The sequence below is a fragment of the Sphaerodactylus townsendi genome, linkage group LG02, assembly GCF_021028975.2.
Source record: "Sphaerodactylus townsendi isolate TG3544 linkage group LG02, MPM_Stown_v2.3, whole genome shotgun sequence".
In the NCBI taxonomy this organism is placed as follows: Eukaryota; Metazoa; Chordata; class Lepidosauria; order Squamata; family Sphaerodactylidae; genus Sphaerodactylus; species Sphaerodactylus townsendi.
Window position 1 is genome coordinate 122,058,590 of NC_059426.1, and position 21,841 is coordinate 122,080,430.

General features: G+C 39.7%; 2 protein-coding genes across 5 annotated transcripts in view; both read left to right on the forward strand.

Annotated features, from left to right (window-relative positions):
• RBM25 (RNA binding motif protein 25) overlaps positions 1-4,896 on the forward strand; it is a 40,476-nt gene extending 35,580 nt beyond the window's left edge. For all 3 annotated transcript variants that reach the window (XM_048484076.1, XM_048484075.1, XM_048484077.1), the window contains 3 exons: positions 1,471-1,569; positions 2,523-2,570; positions 3,500-4,896. In XM_048484076.1, the coding sequence (XP_048340033.1) occupies positions 1,471-1,569; positions 2,523-2,570; positions 3,500-3,592 (240 nt within the window). In that variant the 3' untranslated portion in view covers positions 3,593-4,896. The remainder of the gene's footprint in view (positions 1-1,470; positions 1,570-2,522; positions 2,571-3,499) is intronic.
• Positions 4,897-8,156: 3,260 nt separating this feature from the next.
• The window catches only part of PSEN1 (presenilin 1), a 43,684-nt gene continuing 29,999 nt past the window's right edge, over positions 8,157-21,841 (forward strand). The window contains exons 1-5 of one of the 2 annotated variants that reach the window (XM_048484078.1): positions 8,157-8,222; positions 12,424-12,552; positions 18,415-18,456; positions 19,040-19,278; positions 20,079-20,220. In XM_048484078.1, the coding sequence (XP_048340035.1) occupies positions 12,472-12,552; positions 18,415-18,456; positions 19,040-19,278; positions 20,079-20,220 (504 nt within the window). In that variant the 5' untranslated portion in view covers positions 8,157-8,222; positions 12,424-12,471. The remainder of the gene's footprint in view (positions 8,223-12,423; positions 12,553-18,414; positions 18,457-19,039; positions 19,279-20,078; positions 20,221-21,841) is intronic. The other variant, XM_048484079.1, reaches the window with a different exon arrangement.

Consider the following 21,841-nt stretch of genomic DNA (forward strand, 5'->3'; position numbering starts at 1 on the left):
GTCAATTTTTTTTGCATGAAATGTGGGGCTGAGGCAGTCTATAATATGTAATACACCTCAAAAGTCAACATACAAATATCCATATAGATACTTAATGGTGACTTAAAGCTATGCCCATTGCAGAAACAAATACAGTGGGCTCTAGAAAATTGTTGGTGAGTTAACAGAGCCCACCAAGGGGGCCAACCCCTTCCTTTCCTCCCCCCTTGGCCCCTCGTCACCAGCTTCCTCTTCCTTGTCCTCTTCTCATATGCCTGCATCAAGACACAGGGGTTAATGGTGCCCACCAAGGTGGGTGACCCATCCTACCTTTCCTTCCCCTCGACCCCGTATCACCAGCTCCCTCCTCCTTCTCTTCCTCTTCCCGGATACTTACTCCTCTTCCCAGACGCTTGTATCACTGCACAGCAGTTAACAGTGCAGTTGCAGCCACCAGCAGTTGTGACCCTCCCACGGGGAGTGGCCAGTGCTGCTCCTCCTCAGGCAGCTGCAGATGGTGCAGTGACTAATTATTCAGCAGTGGGGGAGAAGGGTGCGCACGTGAGAGAGTAAGTAACAGCCACATTCTACAGTGTTGTTTTTAACCTGTTCTGTGTAAGCCCCGCCCTCAAGCTTTGTGTGCATGGCATGTGGCTGAAATTGAGTCGTCACCACCACCACCACGGCAAGGCCTTTATATTTATAGGATCAGCTGGCAAGCTTTGATATTGCAGTTATAAGGCCAGTGTTTTCAACCTTTTTTGATAATGACGGATAGAAGTTTCAAAGCATAAAAGGTTGGATCCCATCTAGCATAAGTGGAAATGCATTAAATGAAGGGCAGCTTTTCCCCTCCTGTTCCAGTCTGTTTTGCTTCCAGGTTTTAATAGACCCCAAGGAACAACTGAGGCAGGGGAGAGGGGATGTCTGCAGTGGGAGTCACCCTAGTGCATCCTCATGCAAGTACAAAAAAAAAATTAGGATCTCAGCCACAAACTGTAAATTAAATAGTGGCAATGCTGACAGCCTTTGGAAGAACCATGTAACAATATGTGTATACATGATTGTCAAGGCAATCGGATAGCTAACAGTTGTTAATTTCTGAGTACTCACCTTTACAACTTTCAGCTATTCCTCCACCAACATCAATTCTAAGTGTATGTTTAATTAGCAAGGGCATTTATAATCCATTAGAGCCGTGGTGGCAAATGCCATGCTGGCAGGGGCTGATGGGAATTGTAGTCCATAACATCTGGAGTGCCAAAGGTTTGCCACCACTGCATTAGAGGAGTATGCCAGAAGGATTATAATCTCTCAAACTCTGCAATGCTCCCATTAAGTGATTGTTTTACTGTTTAAACTCTTTTAAAGATTGCAGCCCAACTACGGCCTCATTTCATATGTGGCTGGCTTTAGTTGCTAGATGAAAAAATAAATGGTGCAGTTATCAAAGGGATAATTACTTTTTTGAAATACTATTTTCTGTTCTAGACATTAATGGAGCGTAGAATAAGACCATGGATCAACAAGAAGATAATAGAATATATCGGTGAAGAAGAAGCAACTTTAGTTGACTTTGTTTGCTCAAAGGTGAACATACAGTATCTTTATACATTTATGTTGGGGTGGCTTGTATCTTTGGATGGAAGGTGGTATATTTTGTCCTAGTCATTTCCTCTTTATATTTTTTCAAAGGAAATATTGACACAGCATGTATGTCTGTTTTTTAATGCACAAATAGAAGAAGAAGAGTTTGGATTTATATCCCCCCTCTCTCTCCTGTAGGAGACTCAAAGAAGCTTACAATCTCCTTGCCCTTCCCCCCTCACAACAAACACCCTGTGAGTAGGTGGGGCTGAGAGAGCTCCGAAAAGCTATGAGTAGCCCAATGTCACCCAGCTGGCATGTGTGGGAGTGTACAGGCTAATCTGAATTCCCCAGATAAGCCTCCACAACTCAAGCGGCCTAGCTGGGAATCAAACCCAGTTCCTCCAGATCAGAGTGCACCTGCTCTTAGCCACTACACCACAGCTGTTGTTTAGCCCATTATTGTCCTGCAGAATTCTCTGTGGACAGTCTAGGGAATTTTGAAACACTGGCAAAGATGAAGGAGTGAAGGTTAAAAAGTTGATGTACATGTAGCCCACCACCACCATAGAGGCTTGCGTGCTGGCACTCTACTATAGTCATAGCCACCAAGCAGTTTGGAGAAACAAGTGGCAGTTTCTCTATTATTCCATGCAGTTTTATTCAATTATTTACAAAACTGTTGGGGTGCTCATTCAAAATCAAACCAGTAATTTTAAAAGGTTTTGGGTTTTGCATTTTGGTCTACCTTCTGAATTATGCAGTGTGGAGACTATGCAGTTGCTTTTCTTGCTGAAGAGTTCCTTAAAGAATCCAACCTGATATTAAAAGTGATGGCATTTCTTTCTTTGTTCATTTTTGATGGCATTAAGATATGTCAGCTTATTACTTGGTAGAGTTTTGCTGTCTTTATGGATAACAGACTTAGGCCATCTATACATCTCTTGTCTTTTCAGGTTATGGCTCATAGTTCACCACAGAGCATCTTGGATGATGTCGCTATGGTAAGCAGAAGGCAGAATACACGCCAAATGTAGAATGTTGTTAACTTGTATAAATTTGTAAATTTCTTTGATGTATCTAAAAAAATATTTTAACCAAAAGCCTTGGAAAAGATACGTAGATGTTTCTTATTAAAGTACTAGCGGGCCCGGCCACGCGTTGCTGTGGCTGAGTCTGGTGAAGTGGAAAAGAAAGAAAAGGGGAAGCGAATGGTTCAAACATGTGTCATTGCACAGTGATTGCAGGGGAGGGGAGGGGCAAGGGGCCCCTCGCTCCCCTCCCTCTCTCCCGTTCCCTTGCATGGCAATCCGGCTGGTCCCTCCCTAACGTTCCCCTTCCTCTGCTAGGGTGGGTGGGCCATGTGCAGGTGGCTGGTCCTGCCCCTTTCACTCCCTTCCCTTGCAGGCGAATTATCTAGCATAAAACACGCTGGGAGGCATGAGCTACGTTGTGTTCAAATTTCCAGAAGCCGCTTTGGTCCAGTAAATCATCACTGGATGCTCCTCCTCTCACCTTCCCACTCTTTCACTCCATACTTAGGTTGGGTGGGCCGTGATGAAGATAGCCCGCTTCCTATTCCTTTCTGTACTCCATAAAGGCAGTGGTTTTCAAGGGAAGGTGGCATGGTTGTTTCCCTTGTATCAGGGGTGGTGTTGCTTTGATGGCCAGCAGATGGCGCTGTTGCGGAACAGAACTGGGGTTCCAACTGTCACAGGTGTGGCATGTACACAATAACAGGCACAGTTGTGACATGTACACAGCAGGAGGTGTGGAAACAGTATGGAAACCTGGCCGCACGCAAATGCGACGTTGTGTGAAAATTTCAAAGCAATCGGTCCAGTAGTTTGGGAGATTACCTGTCAGCAGAAAAACGCACTAATAGATTTTTATATATATATAGATGATTCCCTACTTTTTCCTTTTGTTGCAGGTGCTAGATGAAGAAGCTGAAGTTTTTATAGTCAAAATGTGGAGATTATTGATATATGAAACAGAAGCCAAAAAGATTGGTCTGGTAAAATAAAGGATCATTTTGTTTTAAGGGCTGCATTTCATTTTTGGTTCCTACCACTGAAGAACTTTGAAATTTCTCTGTCCTCAGACATTTGTGAGACTTGTATTTTTAAATGTAGAAAATGTGATTTTTTTTCATCCTCTGTAACAGAGACCCCTTCCTCCCTCTTCACTTCCCAGCTTCCTTGGTTGTAATTATCCAAATCCTGCATTTGGTGGTTTCTCACTAGGTACAGTTACAGGTATTGTTTATAAACTGCAGCTGCTGTACACAGTCTCTGATCTTCATCTTCTAAACTGTTTACTGTAAATATTGTCCCATGTTTTAGAAAACATTAATGTTTACCACTTAAATACAGTAACTGAATTTTTATGTAAATACATCAGCCTCTTCTTTCCCTTATCCATTTTTAAAGATTGGAATAAACTTTAAGATTCTGAAAATGGATGGGAGTCATTGCTGGCACCATAGTTTTCACCTGCATGAATGTGGACTTGTTAACGGATTTGGTAAAAATAGAACAAACTTGCATTATTTGTAGATGAATATGTAGGGGAAATGGTGGTATTGCATCAACTCAGGCATCCTTGTAAAGCCATTAATTTCCTACTCATTACACGAGGCCTTCTTCAGTTATTCTGATGACAGAATTTCACACATTTGGTTGTTTAAATCAAGGATAACTAGTATATAAATTATTTGAATTTTGTTCTTTGAAAACAAATTGGACTTTTTAAACACCTGTTATCTTTTTCTTGATTTAAAATAAAATTTATTGCCCAGTTTAGGATACTTGAGGAAAGAAAAGGTTTAAAGATATAACGAGCACAACAGTTTACAATGTTAAATCATAGTTTTCAAACAATGGGGAAATTTGTCTTTATGTAAGCCATCAAGTCAGCTGTGACTGTTCCTTTTTGTACTGTAAGCTGTCTCTGGTTGGATTGATAGAGGGTAATATTTCCTGCCCTCTTTCTCTGTATGAGTTTTATACATACGCTGATGTAACAATGTACTGTAAACTGCATTTTTAAAATCTCATACACAAGTAAGACTGTATGCTATGAGCATTTTTGATTGCAGGATGAACACTTTCAAGGAAGCAACAACTGGTTCAATTTTTTTAATGTCGCTCTTCTGATCTCTTTTTACCTGAAGGAAACAGTTTAATCTGTTTAGAAGGCATAACTTGTGATCCTGAGTTACTGAATTCTTGCATTATATGAGGACATATGAAAACTGTTCTTAACAAATGGGATCATATCAAGGTTCCATCATGTAAATATTTCAGATATTAAAATGTATATATTTGATCTGGACTATGATTATTGGAATAATGTGTCAAGGTAAGTCACCATTTTAACCTTTTTTTAAAAAAACAAACTTTATATTTTATTAATATGATTTTAATGCCCTGCTTCTTGCTTTGCTGCAGGCCACAAGTTAAATGTACATTTAAAAACAGAAATAGGTAAAATAGATTAAAATATGTAAAATATAAATAGTAAGATGGTACCTTAAGCTCTCAGCCAAGCAAACTACCAAGAGTAACAGACCTTCCACAAAGTAATAAATAGAGCAACCAAAAGTTCTCAGCCATGTGCCTAGCAGAACATCCTATAGAACTGGGCCAAATCCTGTGATGCTGTCATCTCAGAGAGAGAGAGTTCCATTAGGAAGGGGCCACAGCTGAAAAGGCAACAGCAATCTTGTTCTCCCAATTTAGGAGTCCAGTGTCTTGACCCTGGCACCACACACAAATCCAGTCAGTTGATGCCAGAGTGAGATGTAGAAATAAACTTTTATTTTAGGCTGCAGTCAAAATAGACTCCTAGCTAATGGCAGAAGCGATATTACAATCAAAATTCAAAGGTTTTGTAGAACTACATATGCCAATCATCTTACATCAGTTGTTACATCGTTATGGCTCCACCTTTCATATGAGAAGACAGATGAAGTCTCTAACAGACGATTTCATAGGTTCTGTAATCAGAACATGTGAGGGAAAAGGGCTTGAAGGTGGAGAATTGACTATACTAAAGAGACTGAGATTCACTTTCTCCTTTAGCTGACACATTTTCCTTACTTGCAGGGTCATAAAACAATAACTTGAAATTCTAATTCATGCCCTTTTCTCTTGCAGTGAAGGAACAAAACTAATTCAGCCATTTGTCAAAAGTGCCTAGTGTTCTCAGGAAATCCTTGAATGCAGGGAAGGAATTCCACTCCCTCCTATAATACTGTTTAGCCAGGGAAATAATTCAGACTTCAACACATTCTGTTTGACAAGTTATGGCTGCCAACTGCTGCCCTGGATAGATTGCCAAAAAATAGAACTTAGGGCCCTAGATTTAAGCAAACACCAAAGGGAATTTATCTTTTCAGTTGACTGAATAACAAATCATTTTGCAATCTTAAAAGTGCACCAAGTCTTTATCAAGTTAAAAATAACTATACCTTGGCTAAAGCTGTTGATAAGTATGAAAGTATTTCCATATCCTAGCTATTACTACAATCTAACTGCTCTCGGGCCAGAGACTTACAGTAAATTTTCAGAACTAGAGCTAAGCATCCTTGGGTGGACATAGCAGGAAAGGCATTCTCACAAGTATGAGGACCCAAGCCCATTAAGGTTAAAACCAGCATCTTGAACCTGATCTGGAAGCATATCAGCAACCAGTGCAGCTTGTGGAGGTTGAACAAATGCTCCAAGGGGACTTGTTAGGACCCTCATAGCTGCATTCTTTACCAGCTGAAGCCTCCAGAGGAGTCTTGAGACAAACAGCAAGTACAGTAATCCAGACTGTAAGTGACTTGTGCATGGATCACTGTGGCCAAGTAAGAGCAAGACAGGAAGCTAATTGGTCAACATGGTGAAAATGATAAAAAGCTGTCCTGTTAACAGGGTACTCAAAGGGTGCTCATCAATGGCTCATCTTCATCCTAGAGAGAAGTGACTAGTGGGGTGCCACAGGGTTCTGTCCTGGGCCCAGTGCTGTTCAAATTTTTTATCAGTGACTTGGATGATGGAATAGAAGGCATGCTAATCAGATTTGCAGATGACACCAAAATAGGAGGAGTAGCTAATACCCCAGAGGACAGAGTCAGAATTCAAAATGACCTGGACAGATTATGGCCAAAACAAAATGAATTTCAACACAGATAAATTTAAGATACTACACTTGGGCAGAAAAAATGAAATGCACATATATAAGATGGGTGCCACCAGGCTTGACAACACTTCATGTGAACGGGATCAGGGAGTATTAGTAGACCACAAACTGAATATGAGTCAGCAATGTGATGCGGCAGCCAAGAAAGCCAATGCGATTCTGGTCTGTATAGTAGTAGTGTCTAGATTGAGGGTTGTAATTGTACTTTTATTCTGCATTGGTAAGACTTCACCTGGACTATTGTGGACAGTTCTGGGGACCACGATTCAAGAAGGATATTGACAAGCTGAACAGGTCCAGAGGAGGGCAAACAAAATGGTAAAAGATCTGGAATCCATGTGCTACGAGGCGAGACTTAGAGAGCTGGGTATGTTTGGTGAAGAGAAGGTTAAGAGGTGACATGATAGCCATGTTTAGATATTTGAAGGGATGTCATGTTGGTGAGGGAGCAAGCTTGTTTTCTGCTGCTCCAGAGACTAGGACCAAGAGTAATGGATTCAAGGTGAAGGAAAAGAGATTCCACCTAAACATCAGAAAAAACTTCCTGACAGCAAGGGCTGTTTGACAGTAGAATGCATTACCTCGGAGTATCGTGGAGTCTCCTTTGGAGGTTTTTTAAGAGGCTCAATGGCCATCTTTCAGGAGTGCTTTGATTATGTGTTACTGCATTGCAGGGGGGTTGGACTTGATAACCCTTGAGAGCTCTTCCAACTCTGATGCTGTGACTTATCTCTGTATAGAGATTCATATCCTGGGTATTCCCAGGTCCCACCTGGAGGCTGGCATCCCTATCATCAGGCTGGTACTGCCATCAGTGCTCTGCTTCTGAATATCCACTTAATTTTCAAAATTTTAAAGGCTAAATTTTTATGTATGCTCGCTTGAGAGTAAGCCCAGTTAGAGTGTATGTCTCCCTAAGTTAGACAAAGTAGAGTTTACGTCTTCATTTCGAAATGTACCGTGATATGTCTTAGTAAAACTGGCAGCAGAAATTGATTCGCATACGCCCCTGTTAGTAATACGGTTTTAATTCAAGAAAACCAGACAGGCTGTATGAAGCACAATGAAATTTGCAGCCCACAGTGGAAACGAAGCAAGCGGTATATGGGGTGAGGGTGGTAGACTAATAACGTCGGGTCTGTTCTTCTCCATGCTAGTCACCTCGCGCTACGCACGCGCGTTATCCATCCTGAAGCTGTGGCTGCTGCCCTTCCTCAAAGCTGAGCGGGGATCAACATTCATAATAGACCGACGCCGACAGACAGGCGAAGAGGTCCTAGTAATGCGCAGGCGCACACCTGGTTACGCCACAGAGGGCGTAGATGAGGAGCGAAGGTTGAAGGAATGGGAGCGTTGGGGCGTTGGGCGGAGCTTTAGCCGGAAGCATTGGGGAGGGGTGGGGTCAGTGCTCTGTATTCGGGTCGGAAGGGAAACAAACCGGCGGGCCGGCTTTGAGGGGCGTGCAGGTAAGCGTCTGTGGCTTTGCGGGTAGACTGAATGCGAGGAGGTGGGAAAGCCCCGAGAGGGAATAAGGCGCCCAAACTCGTGAATCCTCCCTCCCTCAGCCATAGTGGGAAGTGACCCCAACGCGCCTCCTCCAGTCCCCCCCCCCCATCACGACCTCCCTCCCTCCCTTTACACGCGTCTTTATCTCCCGACGCTCTGACCAGTTCCCTAAAGCAAGGGCAGGGAACCCAAAAACTTTGGGTTTTTTAATCTAGAAGAAAAACGCCCTCCTCTACTCTCCCGTCCCTGCATACCCGGTCTCCTAATTCATAACAACACGGACTGGAATGCCTCTCCTCAACCATGCGTGAAAATGCCTGGAAAGGAGGGGAAGAAGTTTCCACTTAACCATTCTCGTGTAGTTGTAGATAGTATGGAAGTCAAGTGTTGAGATTTGTGAGAGTTTATGAATAAGTCAAACGCTGGTTGAAGTTTCCATTTTTACAGTTTTTTTACTAAGAGGTTCTATATTTTTAGCAGCTCTATAGAATGCAGAAAGTTGGTACAGTTTCCTTCTGTATCAGTGGTTCCCCAAGTGGGTGCTACTACTCCCCGGGGTGGTGGGGTTACCTAGGGGCAAGGGGGCAGCAGGGAGGTGAGCCCTTTCCATTGTGTTCTCTTATTTACAATAGAGCTATGGCACCATGCTGGCAAATCTGGTGGAAACTATAAGATTTCCCCAAAAAACTTTGAAAAACTGGTATCACTAGTTCAAGTTCATCAGTTTTGTTGGATAAATTTAACTGAAAAGTTTTAGTTTGATTTTGAATTGGTTTGATTTTGAATAGTTTTGGTTTGATTTTGCAATTAATTGTTACGGTTTTGAAATTTATTGTTATTATCTTCTTTAGTGAGTCACGCAAACCACTATTTTGAATAATGCTTTTTATAGGGTTGGATAGGGAGCACTGGGGATGAGTTTATGGAATCAAGAGATTGATGGCCTGAAAAGGTTTGGGAACCACTGCCCTATACTGAGATGTTGTTACAGAACTTTGCTGAATTTTTGTTTGTGACACAGGTTTTCTACCAATAGAAAACTAGTATTCCTAATCCTGATTCTGTCTTTCTAAATGAAAGAGGGTGGTAGTTTCATTTGGCACAGTGTTAAGTTCCATTCATAAGCTGTTTGGCTGCTTTTCCCCACACAAAGCCTGAGTTCTGACATTTCGAAATAACAAAATTAAGAGTAGCAATTAAGTTATAATCCAGTACTTGTCAGTAAGGACTTGAAAAAGTCTCTGAAGCAGAAGTTATTAATGAGATATGGCAATGTCAATAAATATTTGGGCTTGAATTTTAAAGTAGGGTTTTTTGGCAGGAGGGAGTTATTTGAATTAGGAGTTTTTGATTCACTGATATTGAGTTAAACAGTGTTGTGATCATTTTAAAATTGTCTGCTTGGGGGAGAAATCCAATAAAAAGTCTTGCTTCTGTTCTTTTGTGTTCTTTTCAGGGTTGCCAGGATTGTGTTCTTTTCAGGGTTCCCATGTTTTGCCCCATTATTAGCAGGTTAATGTGTGCAAATTGGTAGGTGAAGGTTTTCATGGCATGGAGGTAAACATCACATTAAGCCTCTATTAAAGACTATTAAAGAGCAACACTGCTTTTTTAGTTGCCTTGTGCAGTGCCATAACTATTAAAATATGTTTTAACTGTATGTAAATTTATTAATAGTTATTAGTGATGGTTAATTTTTTTCTAGATTCCTGCGTGGTTTGTACCACGATGCCAACTACTGAATAAGTATACCCATTCCATTTTCAAGGACCTCCAATTGCAGTTTGTTAAATCAGTATAGAACACTTATGGACTCTTTTAAAAATTTACAGTATGAATATAACATTCTGCCCACCTACCCTGCCATATATTTCTGAGCCCCTGCATTCTTAGTGCATTCATTCTGACAACTTTTACTAAACCATTAACAGAAGAACAGAAAGGGGCAGAGGTTCGATAACTGCTACCAATAACTTCCACCAAGTTGTGCCTGTTTTATAACCATTCTGTCTGCCGTTCCTATATTTTAAATTCAGATTTTTGATTTTTCTATTATTACATTCCTTTACAAGGCTATACATTTGTTGTATAAGTAGGCATTTTATAAAGTGAACTTGAAAGGCTCACAAAGTAGAAACAATCATTTTTAACTTTCTCTATTTTTAGTATAATTTTCTTATTTCACTACTTGTAAAACATTATTGTAAAACATAATGATAATATGTTGTGCTTTTCTTCATCTATCTAACTGTTTAATGTTGTTTCACTAGACAGTTAAAATATTTCAGTTGTGATTTTGTCATGTGGATTAATGTCAGAAAAGAGTTTATCTGCAAAACAAAAGTCAGCTATCAGAACTCTGCAATTTTTCATGGGCATTCTTTGACTGAAGCTTATGAATGGGAGAAAGACGGATATTTGTAACATCAGCTAACCTACTGAACTTACCACCTACTCAGAAACTAGAGGAATTGTCTTTCTTGATTGCCTTATGCAAGCCTTATTAAAGAATCTGTTCATGGTGATACTGAGGTAAAAAAATAATTTCCAGAAGTGGATTCTGCAGTGTCTTTTATTATCTTTCTGAAATCCCAGATGAGATAGTTTTTTAAAGCGACTGTTTTCAGTGGGTGAAATATAAATGCAATAAGCAGGAAATCATTTGGCCCCTTTTCCTGCTTTATTTGGTTAGTTGGTTCCCACCTTAGTATCATTTCCTGTGGACCTCTACATAATCTCATGGGGGTTCCTTTTCCAGTAACAAAGTAGCTTATGCCCCAGTGGTATCATAGAGAAACCCCAGATGGCTAAATTGAAGTAATTCAAGTGTTACCAAGCACTTAATTTGATAATTGCATTGGCTTCAGTTCTAAGTATCTAGTGCTAGCTAATGTCTTAATTGATGTTTTAGAAACAGTAGCTTTAGATTTAGGTGTTGCAGAACACTTTTCACATTTTATACCTGCTTATTTTGTCTTAAATTCTAAATATTTATCCTGACATTTTAAGATTTCTCTTGGCCCTTGAAATTTTTGATGCTGTTTTCTGTATTTCCTTGTTAGACCATGGAGTGAAGAATACAAGAATATATTTTTAAAAATGTGTTCTCGTTGATGTTTAGACCTGTTTTAGACCTGATGTTTAGACTATTTAGGCAAGAGAACCTCCTAATGCATGTCTTGCATCTCACATTTGAATGTATTCATCTTAGTACATCTGTGTTGGGGGGGGGGGGTGAAAGTTAGTGTCTAAACCATTGCATGTAAATATTGTTGCATTCCAAGCTATCAGTCATTCTGCTTCCTGTGCCTGAAACAATCTTTTGTTATCTTGTCAATAGACCATTTTTCCTTCAAGCATTAGCAGAGCCTTTCTCCTGGAGGCGACTGAGGGCATCTTGGATGAGTGATTTCCCAACCCTTTCTCAGGGAGACAGGGACTAAAACTTGCTGCTTCCTGTGGAAGGCTTGGGCGTCCATCTCGTGCTCCAGTATTTTTCCTGCCTCGGCAGTGATTCCACTTCTGTTCTTTCTACATGAACCTCTACTGCCAGTGGCTCTTCCCCCTCTCCTCTGGACATTTGTTCATTAATATTTGCATATCAGGCTTCCAAATTTAAGATCATAACAGTTGCCTTTTTGGAAAGTTTATTTAGCTACAAATATTGGAAACAATGTTTTTTTTAATGTTGGGCTGGATTTGGTAGGGGAAAAGAATGTGAAATATGCAGTAGGCCTATAGCAAGTTTGTCTGGATACATTCCTTTAACAAAATCACCCTTCAGAGGCCTATAGCCCCTCCCAAGGTTGGTTAGGCAAATGGGAGAATCCCCACATGCTTCCCCTTTCCTTTCCTGTTTTCAGCCAGCTCTGATCAGTGTTATTTCCACTTTAATACAAAGCATAATTAGTACCAAGTCAGTTTGCCACTATTGTTAAAAGCGGATTTGCAAATCCGATTTAGGCTAGCCATGGTTAACCTTAACAACTATGCAGAAGAATGAACTGTAATTGGCTTCATAACTAGAAGGGGAGAAATAAATGCTCATGAATGAGGTGAGAAGAGAGTGATTCAGTAGGGTACTCCAGATTACTACAGGCTGTATTTTCACTCTAGCCTAGAAGACCAACACTAAGAAAGGATCTTCATTTAATTTTACAGTTGCAGTGTCTCAGGAAGAAATAAAGTTTTGTGGAGTAAAAAGTCCCAATGACAGAGCTATCTGCAAACGTACATTTCCAGCATGGGCAGCTGACAGAAAACTTACCTGACAACCACCTGAGCAATACCGTACGTAAGAAAACAATTATTTTACATGCCAGAACATAAACTGAATGGAGGATGCATAGTACTGGTACTTATAATAGAAAATGCCAATTATCAGTGGAGAAGCCCCTTATACTTGCTAAACAGTTCTTACAATCATAAATGTGATGGCAAAAACCACAGAAGACATAAGTGACTTCGTTTCATTTATTGTTAACTAAATGTGTTTCATGCTGTACTTTCTCTTCTCAGTACCATAATAATATTCTGATACTTTAGAGAGAAGTCACCACCAGGCAATTCTGTATGGTTTTGTTTCATTTACAGGGCAAGACTGTGCAGCACAGAGTTGCTGCAGACTCAGTACTGCAAATCAATTTGAGGTACCTGTATGAAGCACAGCATGTGCAATATTCTCTGTCTACCACATTTAAATTCTTCCCCTGCCAGTGTTACTGAGCAAATTATAAAATTGCACTATTTGCCTGATAAATGATCACAGGGAAGGTTCAACCCTTGCCTTTTTCAGGTAAAATAATATTTGTACCCTACCTCTTCCGAATGGAAGTCTGAATTCAGCAGAAAGTCACGTAACTTGGGTCGTAGTCGGAATTTCATTCTAGTGTCTTGGAAGATAGACGGAATCCAGAGCATTGCAGTTGTGTGCATTACAGTACATTTCCTTGGTTTTCATGTTCAGCTGTAGCCCCACTCCTTCATTGCACTGGATTCTGTTCTTCAGTATCCTCTGGCATTCTAGAGTGCCTCTTTCAGATGTTTTGGGGGTTGCAGTAACAAGGGATAGTCTGAAAAGGCCTTGTTCATGAACTCCCTACCTTTTGAATCTCTTTGTGGAACAAGAACTTTACTAAAATAGACTAAAACTTACTCTGAGAACTTTTTTAAAGTAATAACTCTGTTGGCAATAAGTAAATTAATATTGTGTTATGATTTATATTGTGTGATCAAATTTTAACTTAGATCAGTGATGGTCATATTTCATGCATCCATCCAATCATAATTCTCTGATTTGTTTTCATCTTCTTTGACATATTTATTGTTTTTGGGGGTTTTTTGCTTTTCTATCTTGGAACTGTTTGTAAAGAAAGAGAGAAATTGAGTGGCATGCAGTGTTTTTATTTATTTATTATATTTATATCCCGCCCTATCCCTGAAGATGTAGTAGAGCTCAATGGACTATTATTTATTTAGTTAGCTTGAGAATACTCTGAATGAGAAGATAGTGTGTATTGGCAAGGTGGGATATGTAGACAGAATAAACTAAACTTTTTAAAACTGCTGAGATGGTAAGTACTTGTGACTGTTTTCAAATTCACATTTATCCTAACATATCTTTAAACTCATCTAGTCTGTCTATCCTAGCATGTTTTTCACCACATGCAGTTCTTCCTTCTTCATTGTATTCTAATATTCACTCTGTGGGCTAGGATAGACTGAGAGCAAGAGAGTGACTAGGTGCTAATCATCCAGTGATCTTTACGGCAGGTGAGAGATTATGAACCCAGGTCTCCAACATCATAGCCATTCTAATCAGTTTACCACACTGGCTTATTTAGTGATCATTTATCTGTGAAAATACTTCTTCAGTTTGTGGCAGCAAGAACAATATGGACAGATACTGTAACTGATGCAACTGTATTGAAGACACCTGTGATCTTTGGTCAAGGAAGTGTTCTTTAGCAGTTCTGACAACTGTGGCAAAGTATTTTCAGTTTCTCCCATATTAGATTTCATCTGAATTCTTAGCAGTGGTGGTGCCAGTGTCCTGATGAATCAGTGTGAAAACTAAACGCTTTTGTATTATTACATTTTGTTATACTCATAACTTGTGGGAAAAGTTATTTAACAAAGAACTTTGCATCTGTTAATCTTTCTGGTTAAATCTGTGACTTCATGGGCAGCTGAGTTTTTTGACTTGCCAGTAAAACTGTGGGTCATTATGCAAGAAATGACTTTTTTATTTCCAGTAATACTTCATTGTGTCCAGTCAAAATGGATATGATAACAGTAATATCAAGTGCCTTGTGTTAAATGATAAGGAAACCCAGATTCTGGCATACAAGAATTCTAAATCCTTTTGTCTACGGCTTAACTCTGCCTTTATTAAACTGAAATGTCTGAGTTTTTTAAAAAAATTAAAATGCATATCCATGATTCTGAGCTTGTTGTAGCTAGTGTATTTGCTAGTGATATATGCAAGATCAGGTAAGAAGTAAGCATCCTTGTCAAAGTGTATTGTTATCAACATTGCTTGCAGCTGAAGTAGCGGGTACTTGTAATTCCTGATTCCTTGACTAAAATATGTGTATATTTTACAGCCTTCAGCATCATTTGGAAACCTTAATGAATGATAAGTGTTAAATTTTGGTATTAAAGTTAATGTTTTGATTAAAGTTTTGGTATTAAAGTTAATTGTTTTATCTGCAGCTAATACCAAATTCCTGTCTCTTCTTTGTGTAAGTTTAAAGTTGTGAAGGATCTGGCTCCTTCACAACATTTCTCTTTTCAGTATATTACTATTGTCTCCTTTCCATTAGCCCTTTCTTCTTTGGACAGGGGCTTTTTCAGGAAGCCATTAAAACTTTTTGAAAGAGAGATTTCTTTTAGAGAAGACCTGAATGATTATCTTGTGTCCACAAAGTAGGCCTTCCAGTACTCCTTCCATATCTCTTCCCAAAACTTGCAGTAATGTTGGAGAACAGTTGGACACATGAGGAAGTTTCCTAAGTTACCTCATCAGTCAGATAATGTAGCCCACTAGTATAGTATCAAAAATATAGAGACAGAGTGAGGTGGTTTAAAAGACAAGTTAAAAAAATAATTGTACCGATTTGCCTATCCATTTGAAAGCCAAGGTGGGTTCTAAGTCTGTTCTTATGGGTTACATGTGCAGGACTTCATCTCTGTTCTGATTTTCAGTGGTAAGACAAGCTATTTTCAACTCTAGCATCTGGAAAGAAGTGAGAGCTAACAGAGCCATCCTGGCAGGGGCTGATGGGAATTGTAGTCCATGAACATCTGGAGAGCCACAGGTTGCAGACCCCTGGGTTAGGGGGACTGACTGGGAGAAGATTTTACTTAGGCCAAGCTTTTCTTTGGGATGTGGAACTGGAGAGGTTGGGAAATTCCAGATTGGTGTTGGGAGTCGCTAGGCATTGACCCTATTTCTAACAATAATAGTTAAAGCAGAAGAGGAGCAAATGAGGGAAGAACTGTTCCCACTCCTGGGGGAGTTTTGGTATATGTGTGTGCCTGTGACAGCTGAGCTGCTCCCTAACAGAGTCAGACGGATAATGTAAATATTTCTCAACAAACAGATATAGTTGACTGCTAAGTAAAGATAGTCCCAGTACCAAGAACTGGGTCATTACTGACCCATGGGGTGACATCACCTCACATTGTTTACTAGGCAGACTAAGTTAACGGGAGTGCTTGGAGTGGCTTCCCCAGTCATTGCACATTATCCCCAGCAAGCTAAGTACTCCTTTTACCAACCTCAGAATGATGGAAGGCTGAGTCACCTGGCTACCTGAAATCAACTTCTGTTGGGATTGAATTCAAGTCACAAGCAGAGCTCTGACTGCAGTACTGCAGCTTACCACTCCTGTAATTGACTGTTACTCTCACACACAATACTTTCCAACAGACCCCTGCAGAAGCCAAGCCAACTAAACTGATCCTTTCAGTAGTATTAGGGAATTGAAGGGTTAGCTTAAACTCATAATGAGAAAATTTGCAAAGCCCTGCAAATCATACTGTTGCTTGGTAGTGCCCCCTTAATTTCTAGTTGAGAGATGAAAAGCAGGGGAAGTTTCCACCCAGACACAATTCCATTCCACACCTTCAGTTTAGCTGCCTTGGGTTTGATATTAACTGTTTTCTTTGATAGTTGCCAGGCTGCTGTTTATCTTTAGCATTACTCATTCATCTTGATTGTATATAGTTCATACATGCCCATAAACCAGTATTTCAAGGGTTTCATCAAAACCCTTTCAGAGATTTTAAATGCATAATGGCTGATGGAAGTGAGGAATCTATACCTTTGCTTCCAGCGCAGTTGGCATCTGTGACTTCTTTGTGTAATGCTAATCAGGTAGGAATTTATTATTTTTCTTGCTGGAACAAAGGGCATTTGGTATAAAAGTTTCTTGTGTCATACAAAATGCACCTTTGATCAGATGTAACTGAAAGAATACCATTCCAAAAGTTATTTCCTTGTTCGGTCTTTAACAGTTGTAAACTGCAGTTCTAAGTTGATTTTTTTTAGCTGAATTTTTACTTGAGGACCATTTTTATAAGTCTGTTTTTCCTGTTTAATCTGTGTTTGTTTTACTACAAACATATATACTGCATTTGAGGGTGACATACAATGTTTTTGTTTGAAAAAGAAAACTAACTCACATAGGTACAATGAGGTATCAACATACTTAAAATAATATACCCTTTTCTTCTTAAGGCTCATTGAAATTTCCATAAATTCATCAATAGATGTTCTCATGGTTTCTTTGGATACAATTGTAATACACAGAACTGATACCCATGGTTCTAATTTTCATCAGGATAGGGAGTTTAGCATCATAGGTACAACTGTGTCTCATAATCCTATGATTTTCTTATTTTCTGTTGTATAGATTTTTCTGCTTTGTAGTTGAAACATTTTCATTAGGTATATTTTGTTATAGAGAATACGATTGTTTATGCAGTATGCATATTTAAGTTTAGAAACACTAGAATAGTACAGAAGGTTAAGATTTGTATTGCTACACGACTTCTGTCACCTTGCATACACTTATATGCTGTTGCTATTCTTTTATGGAAATGCCTACTGTACTGTTCTGTACATGTCTGCCATCTTATCATTAGTGTGCATGTCATTTTTAATTGCAAGAGAAGTGACCTCCCAACTATGGACAGTCAGCCTTTCCATGTGTAAGAATAGGAGCATATATTGGGGGCAATTCAGAGAGGAATACAAGCTAAATATTAACTTGCTTTGGAGCCAGCCATGAGGTTTGAACTAAAGACCAAAACCGCTAGTTCTAGGATCTTCACAAAATTGACTGCTATGCTGACAGCCTATCTAGTTTAAATGAACCAAAACAAATCACTGACAGATCTAACTGCAAATGTATATAAATGTTAAATTAGTTAGTGCAGGATACAATTTTGTGAAAGTCCAGAAACAAGCAGGTTTTGATGTCTGATCCAAACCCTCATGACCTGCTTGTCCCAACTTCCCCCCCCCCCCCCCGTTTCACCTATCACCTTTTCAACTCCACAGTGTGTTTTTCCAGATACAAGAAAGAGCATTGCAGAATTTTTGCACAGTGCTGACACAAAAAGGAGGGGAGCTTGTCAATAATATTTTCTGTAGCTTCAAAAAGTTCTTTCACACACCTGTGGAGAGTCTTAGTGCTTTCAAAGAGTGAGCCATATATTTTCATCTTTTCCAAATAAGGGCAGTGTTAACATCAGTTTGTAATCATAGCTGGCTTTGTAGCATCGTGATGTCATCTTGTGTACTGCATGGTGCTGAATTGGTTGGGATAATCTACATGACTGCAGAAAAAATGATGTAGTAATAAGAAGGAAAAATGACTCCGTAACCTGGGTTGATAATGTGAACATTCTGGTAGTTTACATATTGGAATGCTGTTTCAGACACACATGCTCAATAGTACAACTTTTGATCCAGAAATCAAAATGGGAGAACATGTAACAATGCTATGTCAGTTTTATATATTCATTTATTTAGAAAATTTGTCTTAAAAAATTAGAGAAGTGGTAAAGCAGAAGTAGATGGGTACCAATGCACAAAGATATTGCCTGTTTAAATAAACGCGTTTCTAATTTTTATTATCGCAGAGAAGTTTCAGATTGAAATATGATGAAGAAAGTGATGAAGAGGTAAATAAAAGAAATCATGTATTTAGCAGTCACTAATGGAAAGTCCTGTCAAGGGCTGGTTTTGTAATTGTTTGTACCTTTGTAGATGACAAATTCAAACAAGAAATAGACAAAGTGATTCAGGTACATAAACTTTCATTTGACATTTACCATTTCAGAGCACTGATGGCAGCCGTGCCAAATTACCCAAATACAGGCAACCTACAACATTTATCATTATGACCCTTAGTGCTGACCCAGTAGCCTACATACCCTCATTTCTGTTGATCCATAGATGACTTTTATATTGCTTCCTTTGTTTTCTGTGTGATCTTTTTGTTGCTGCAATACAAAGTATTCTGTGTTTTTAAATTCTTACTACTGAATCTTTGATTTCTTTCACACTTGTTTCCCTTTGTAATTTATTGTTATCCCTATATTCCATTCCTACATATGGTTCCCTGTAGTTTCCCATTCAGGCATTTGTTGGGCTTGCACAGGTCAGTTAGTGACCCCCACCTTTGTCATTTAGAGTGCCAGGTACGTGTATGATTTGCAGTTAACTTAAGGAAATGGGATTTATTTTTAACAAAAATATTTCTAGAATGACAACACTGACAGACGGAGCCATGAGAACAGTGATATTCCTGATTCAGAGTCGAATGGGCAGCCACTGAACAGCACTCAGCGAGTAGTGGAACAAGATGACGAGGAGGAAGAGCTGACACTGAAATATGGGGCAAAGCATGTGATTATGCTGTTTGCGCCTGTCACGCTTTGTATGGTGGTAGTTGTTGCAACCATCAAGTCTGTCAGCTTTTATACGCGCAAGGATGGACAGCTGTATGTATCAACTTTTGCCTTGTTTTTTTCCCTCTGAAATCCTGTACTCCCCCCCCCCTTTTTTTTTTTAAACTAATACTGGAATCTTTCAAGTTCTAACTACATGCAGCAGCAGTAGACTCAATCATGGGTGGCTTCTACAGAGGTTTGAAATAGGGGAATGTGGGTATGGTTTCATGTGGCAAAGTGACAACTAGCATGCCTTCCATCTCCTCCAGGCTTTCTTCTGGCCAAAATTAGAAGTAAGCTTTGCTAGAAGAGCAGCAGCTGGTAGAAAACACATGCACACGCAGCTAGGGAGTGACCTTTTCCATGTTTCGAGTTAGAAACCTTACATCCTCCATTAACTTCCCAGTATTGTAATGTTGTCATTTGACCCTTGTTTGTTAATTGAAGTGTGTGTGCATATACATCCCCCTTAAACCTGTAGTCATTTAGAAATGAAAAATTTGAAAGAATAAGAAATATTCCATTACCAAGTTTGTCCAGTCTTACTGTTTTGTTTGCAATGTTGAATGAAGTAGCAAGTCACTTGTTTTTTAATTCATTTCCTATCCACTAGATGGTGTATGCATAAAAGCACTGCTGAGAAGCAACGTCACTTCAACAGTGCAGTGCTAAGCACTTCTAAATGCATTAGCTTCAGTGGATGTAGAACTGCATGACTCTGCTTAGGATTGCCGTGTAAATGCATGTTTAAACATTGAATATGTCTTTTAAAAATTTATTGGAAGACTAGGATTTAAGAGCACATTTGTGTGGCACAATCTTTACTTGTTTTTTTCTGTATTGTGTTTCAGCATCTACACTCCATTCACAGAAGAAACAGAAACAGTTGGACAAAGAGCTCTGAATTCTATTCTCAATGCTGCTATCATGATCAGCGTCATCATTGTCATGACCATACTCCTGGTTGTGCTTTATAAATACAGGTGCTATAAGGTGAGGCATTCACTGAACCATGCCATCATAATTCACTATATCAAAGAAACAGCAGAGATGTTCAGATATGTCTTTTCCCTGTGTTTCTGAAAACATATTTGAATGTATCAGTTTTTCAAATTAAAATGCTTAAATCTATGACTAAAATTAAGTTCTCTTCCAAACTGAGGTACAAATAAACATTTGCATTGTATTCGCCTACAAACACCTAAAGCAAGTTACAATCATTTTAAAATAGCTAGTCTTTAAGAGTAAATACAAGTGGGGGACATGCCAGGAGCTTGCAGTAATAACCATACCATTCCTCCCACTTTTGATCCCTCTCCCCCTATTTCTCTGTTTCACCCACCTTTCCCCCTCCCCTTTTCCCCCCCACACCATGTCTACTTCACTCCTGTTTCTGCCTCCCTCATATCTGTCTCTCGCCTTCTTCCCTTCTCTCTGCCTTCACACACCCCATTATTCTGCATTAGTAGCAGGTACTTCATTGCCTTGACAACAGTGTTGATGCCCAACAGCTTTGCTGCCTCATCCACTTGACCTCTTCACTGCCTCTCTGCCTCAGTGGTGGTGGGGACAACTTGCCTGCAACTTTGCCACCTCAGTGGTGGGGGTGGCAGGTATGGTTTTTCTGCCTTGGCAGTGGCAGGGACAGCTTCCCCTCCCACCATCAGCTTCAACAGCAGTGATAGCAACAACATCTTTTGTGCCTCAGAGACAGCAGGGACAACTCCTCTAGTCACCTGCAGCATTGTGACTGTGGCAGGGAGAGTCAGGACAGCTTCTCTGCCTGCTTGCAGCCTCACTGTGACAGCAGGACAGTTCTCCAGGCTACTTGCAATGGCCAGTGGAAAGTGTTTGAGCATTGAGGAACTTGTGCAGGCAACATTCTTGTTTGGGGGGTGGGGATTTAAACCCCCATCCATTTTTTAAAAAAGTTTTCAGGTTTTCTGCAAACCTGGAGAAAGTCTCCCAAATTTGCAGAACTATTTTATCAATGTGGGCCTGATCCACAGATTTAAGCATCTATAGATGACCTCCACTCCAATATCAGTATATAAGATATTACTGCATTTTCAGTATTGATTGCAAAAGACCCTTATCAGGCTGAGAATGGTCAGGTAAGTGTGTGGCTTTTTAAATGGGTAAGTGATAATTGCCAGAAGTCTCATGTAATGGACAGGATTGTGCCTCAAGAGGAGATTTGCCAATGAATTTTACGCTGGCCTTTGAAGAATCCTGTAGTTAACAGCAACTGGCCTGTTCTTTGCCAAATCCTTGTACTATGCAACCAAAAAATCTATAGTACTACAAAAAATCTTTACTTGTACTATGCAACCAAAGTCAGCTTTAAAAAAGTAAAAAACAAATTCAGGGTGTTGCTCATTCAGGTTTGCTTGCTGAGATTTCCTGGAAAAGCAGTAAAATTGTGGGCTAGGCAAGTGTATTAGTGGCTTTTCAAACTGAGAAACTGAAATGTATATCTATATGAAGTAATAAAAGTGGTTAGGAGAAGACAAGAAAATAGGAAGTACCATTCAGGCTGTGTTGGAATTGTGACCACTTGATTCCAGTGTAAGTGGTTACAGCCTTTTGATTTCTGCTTTCTCCCCCCCCCCCC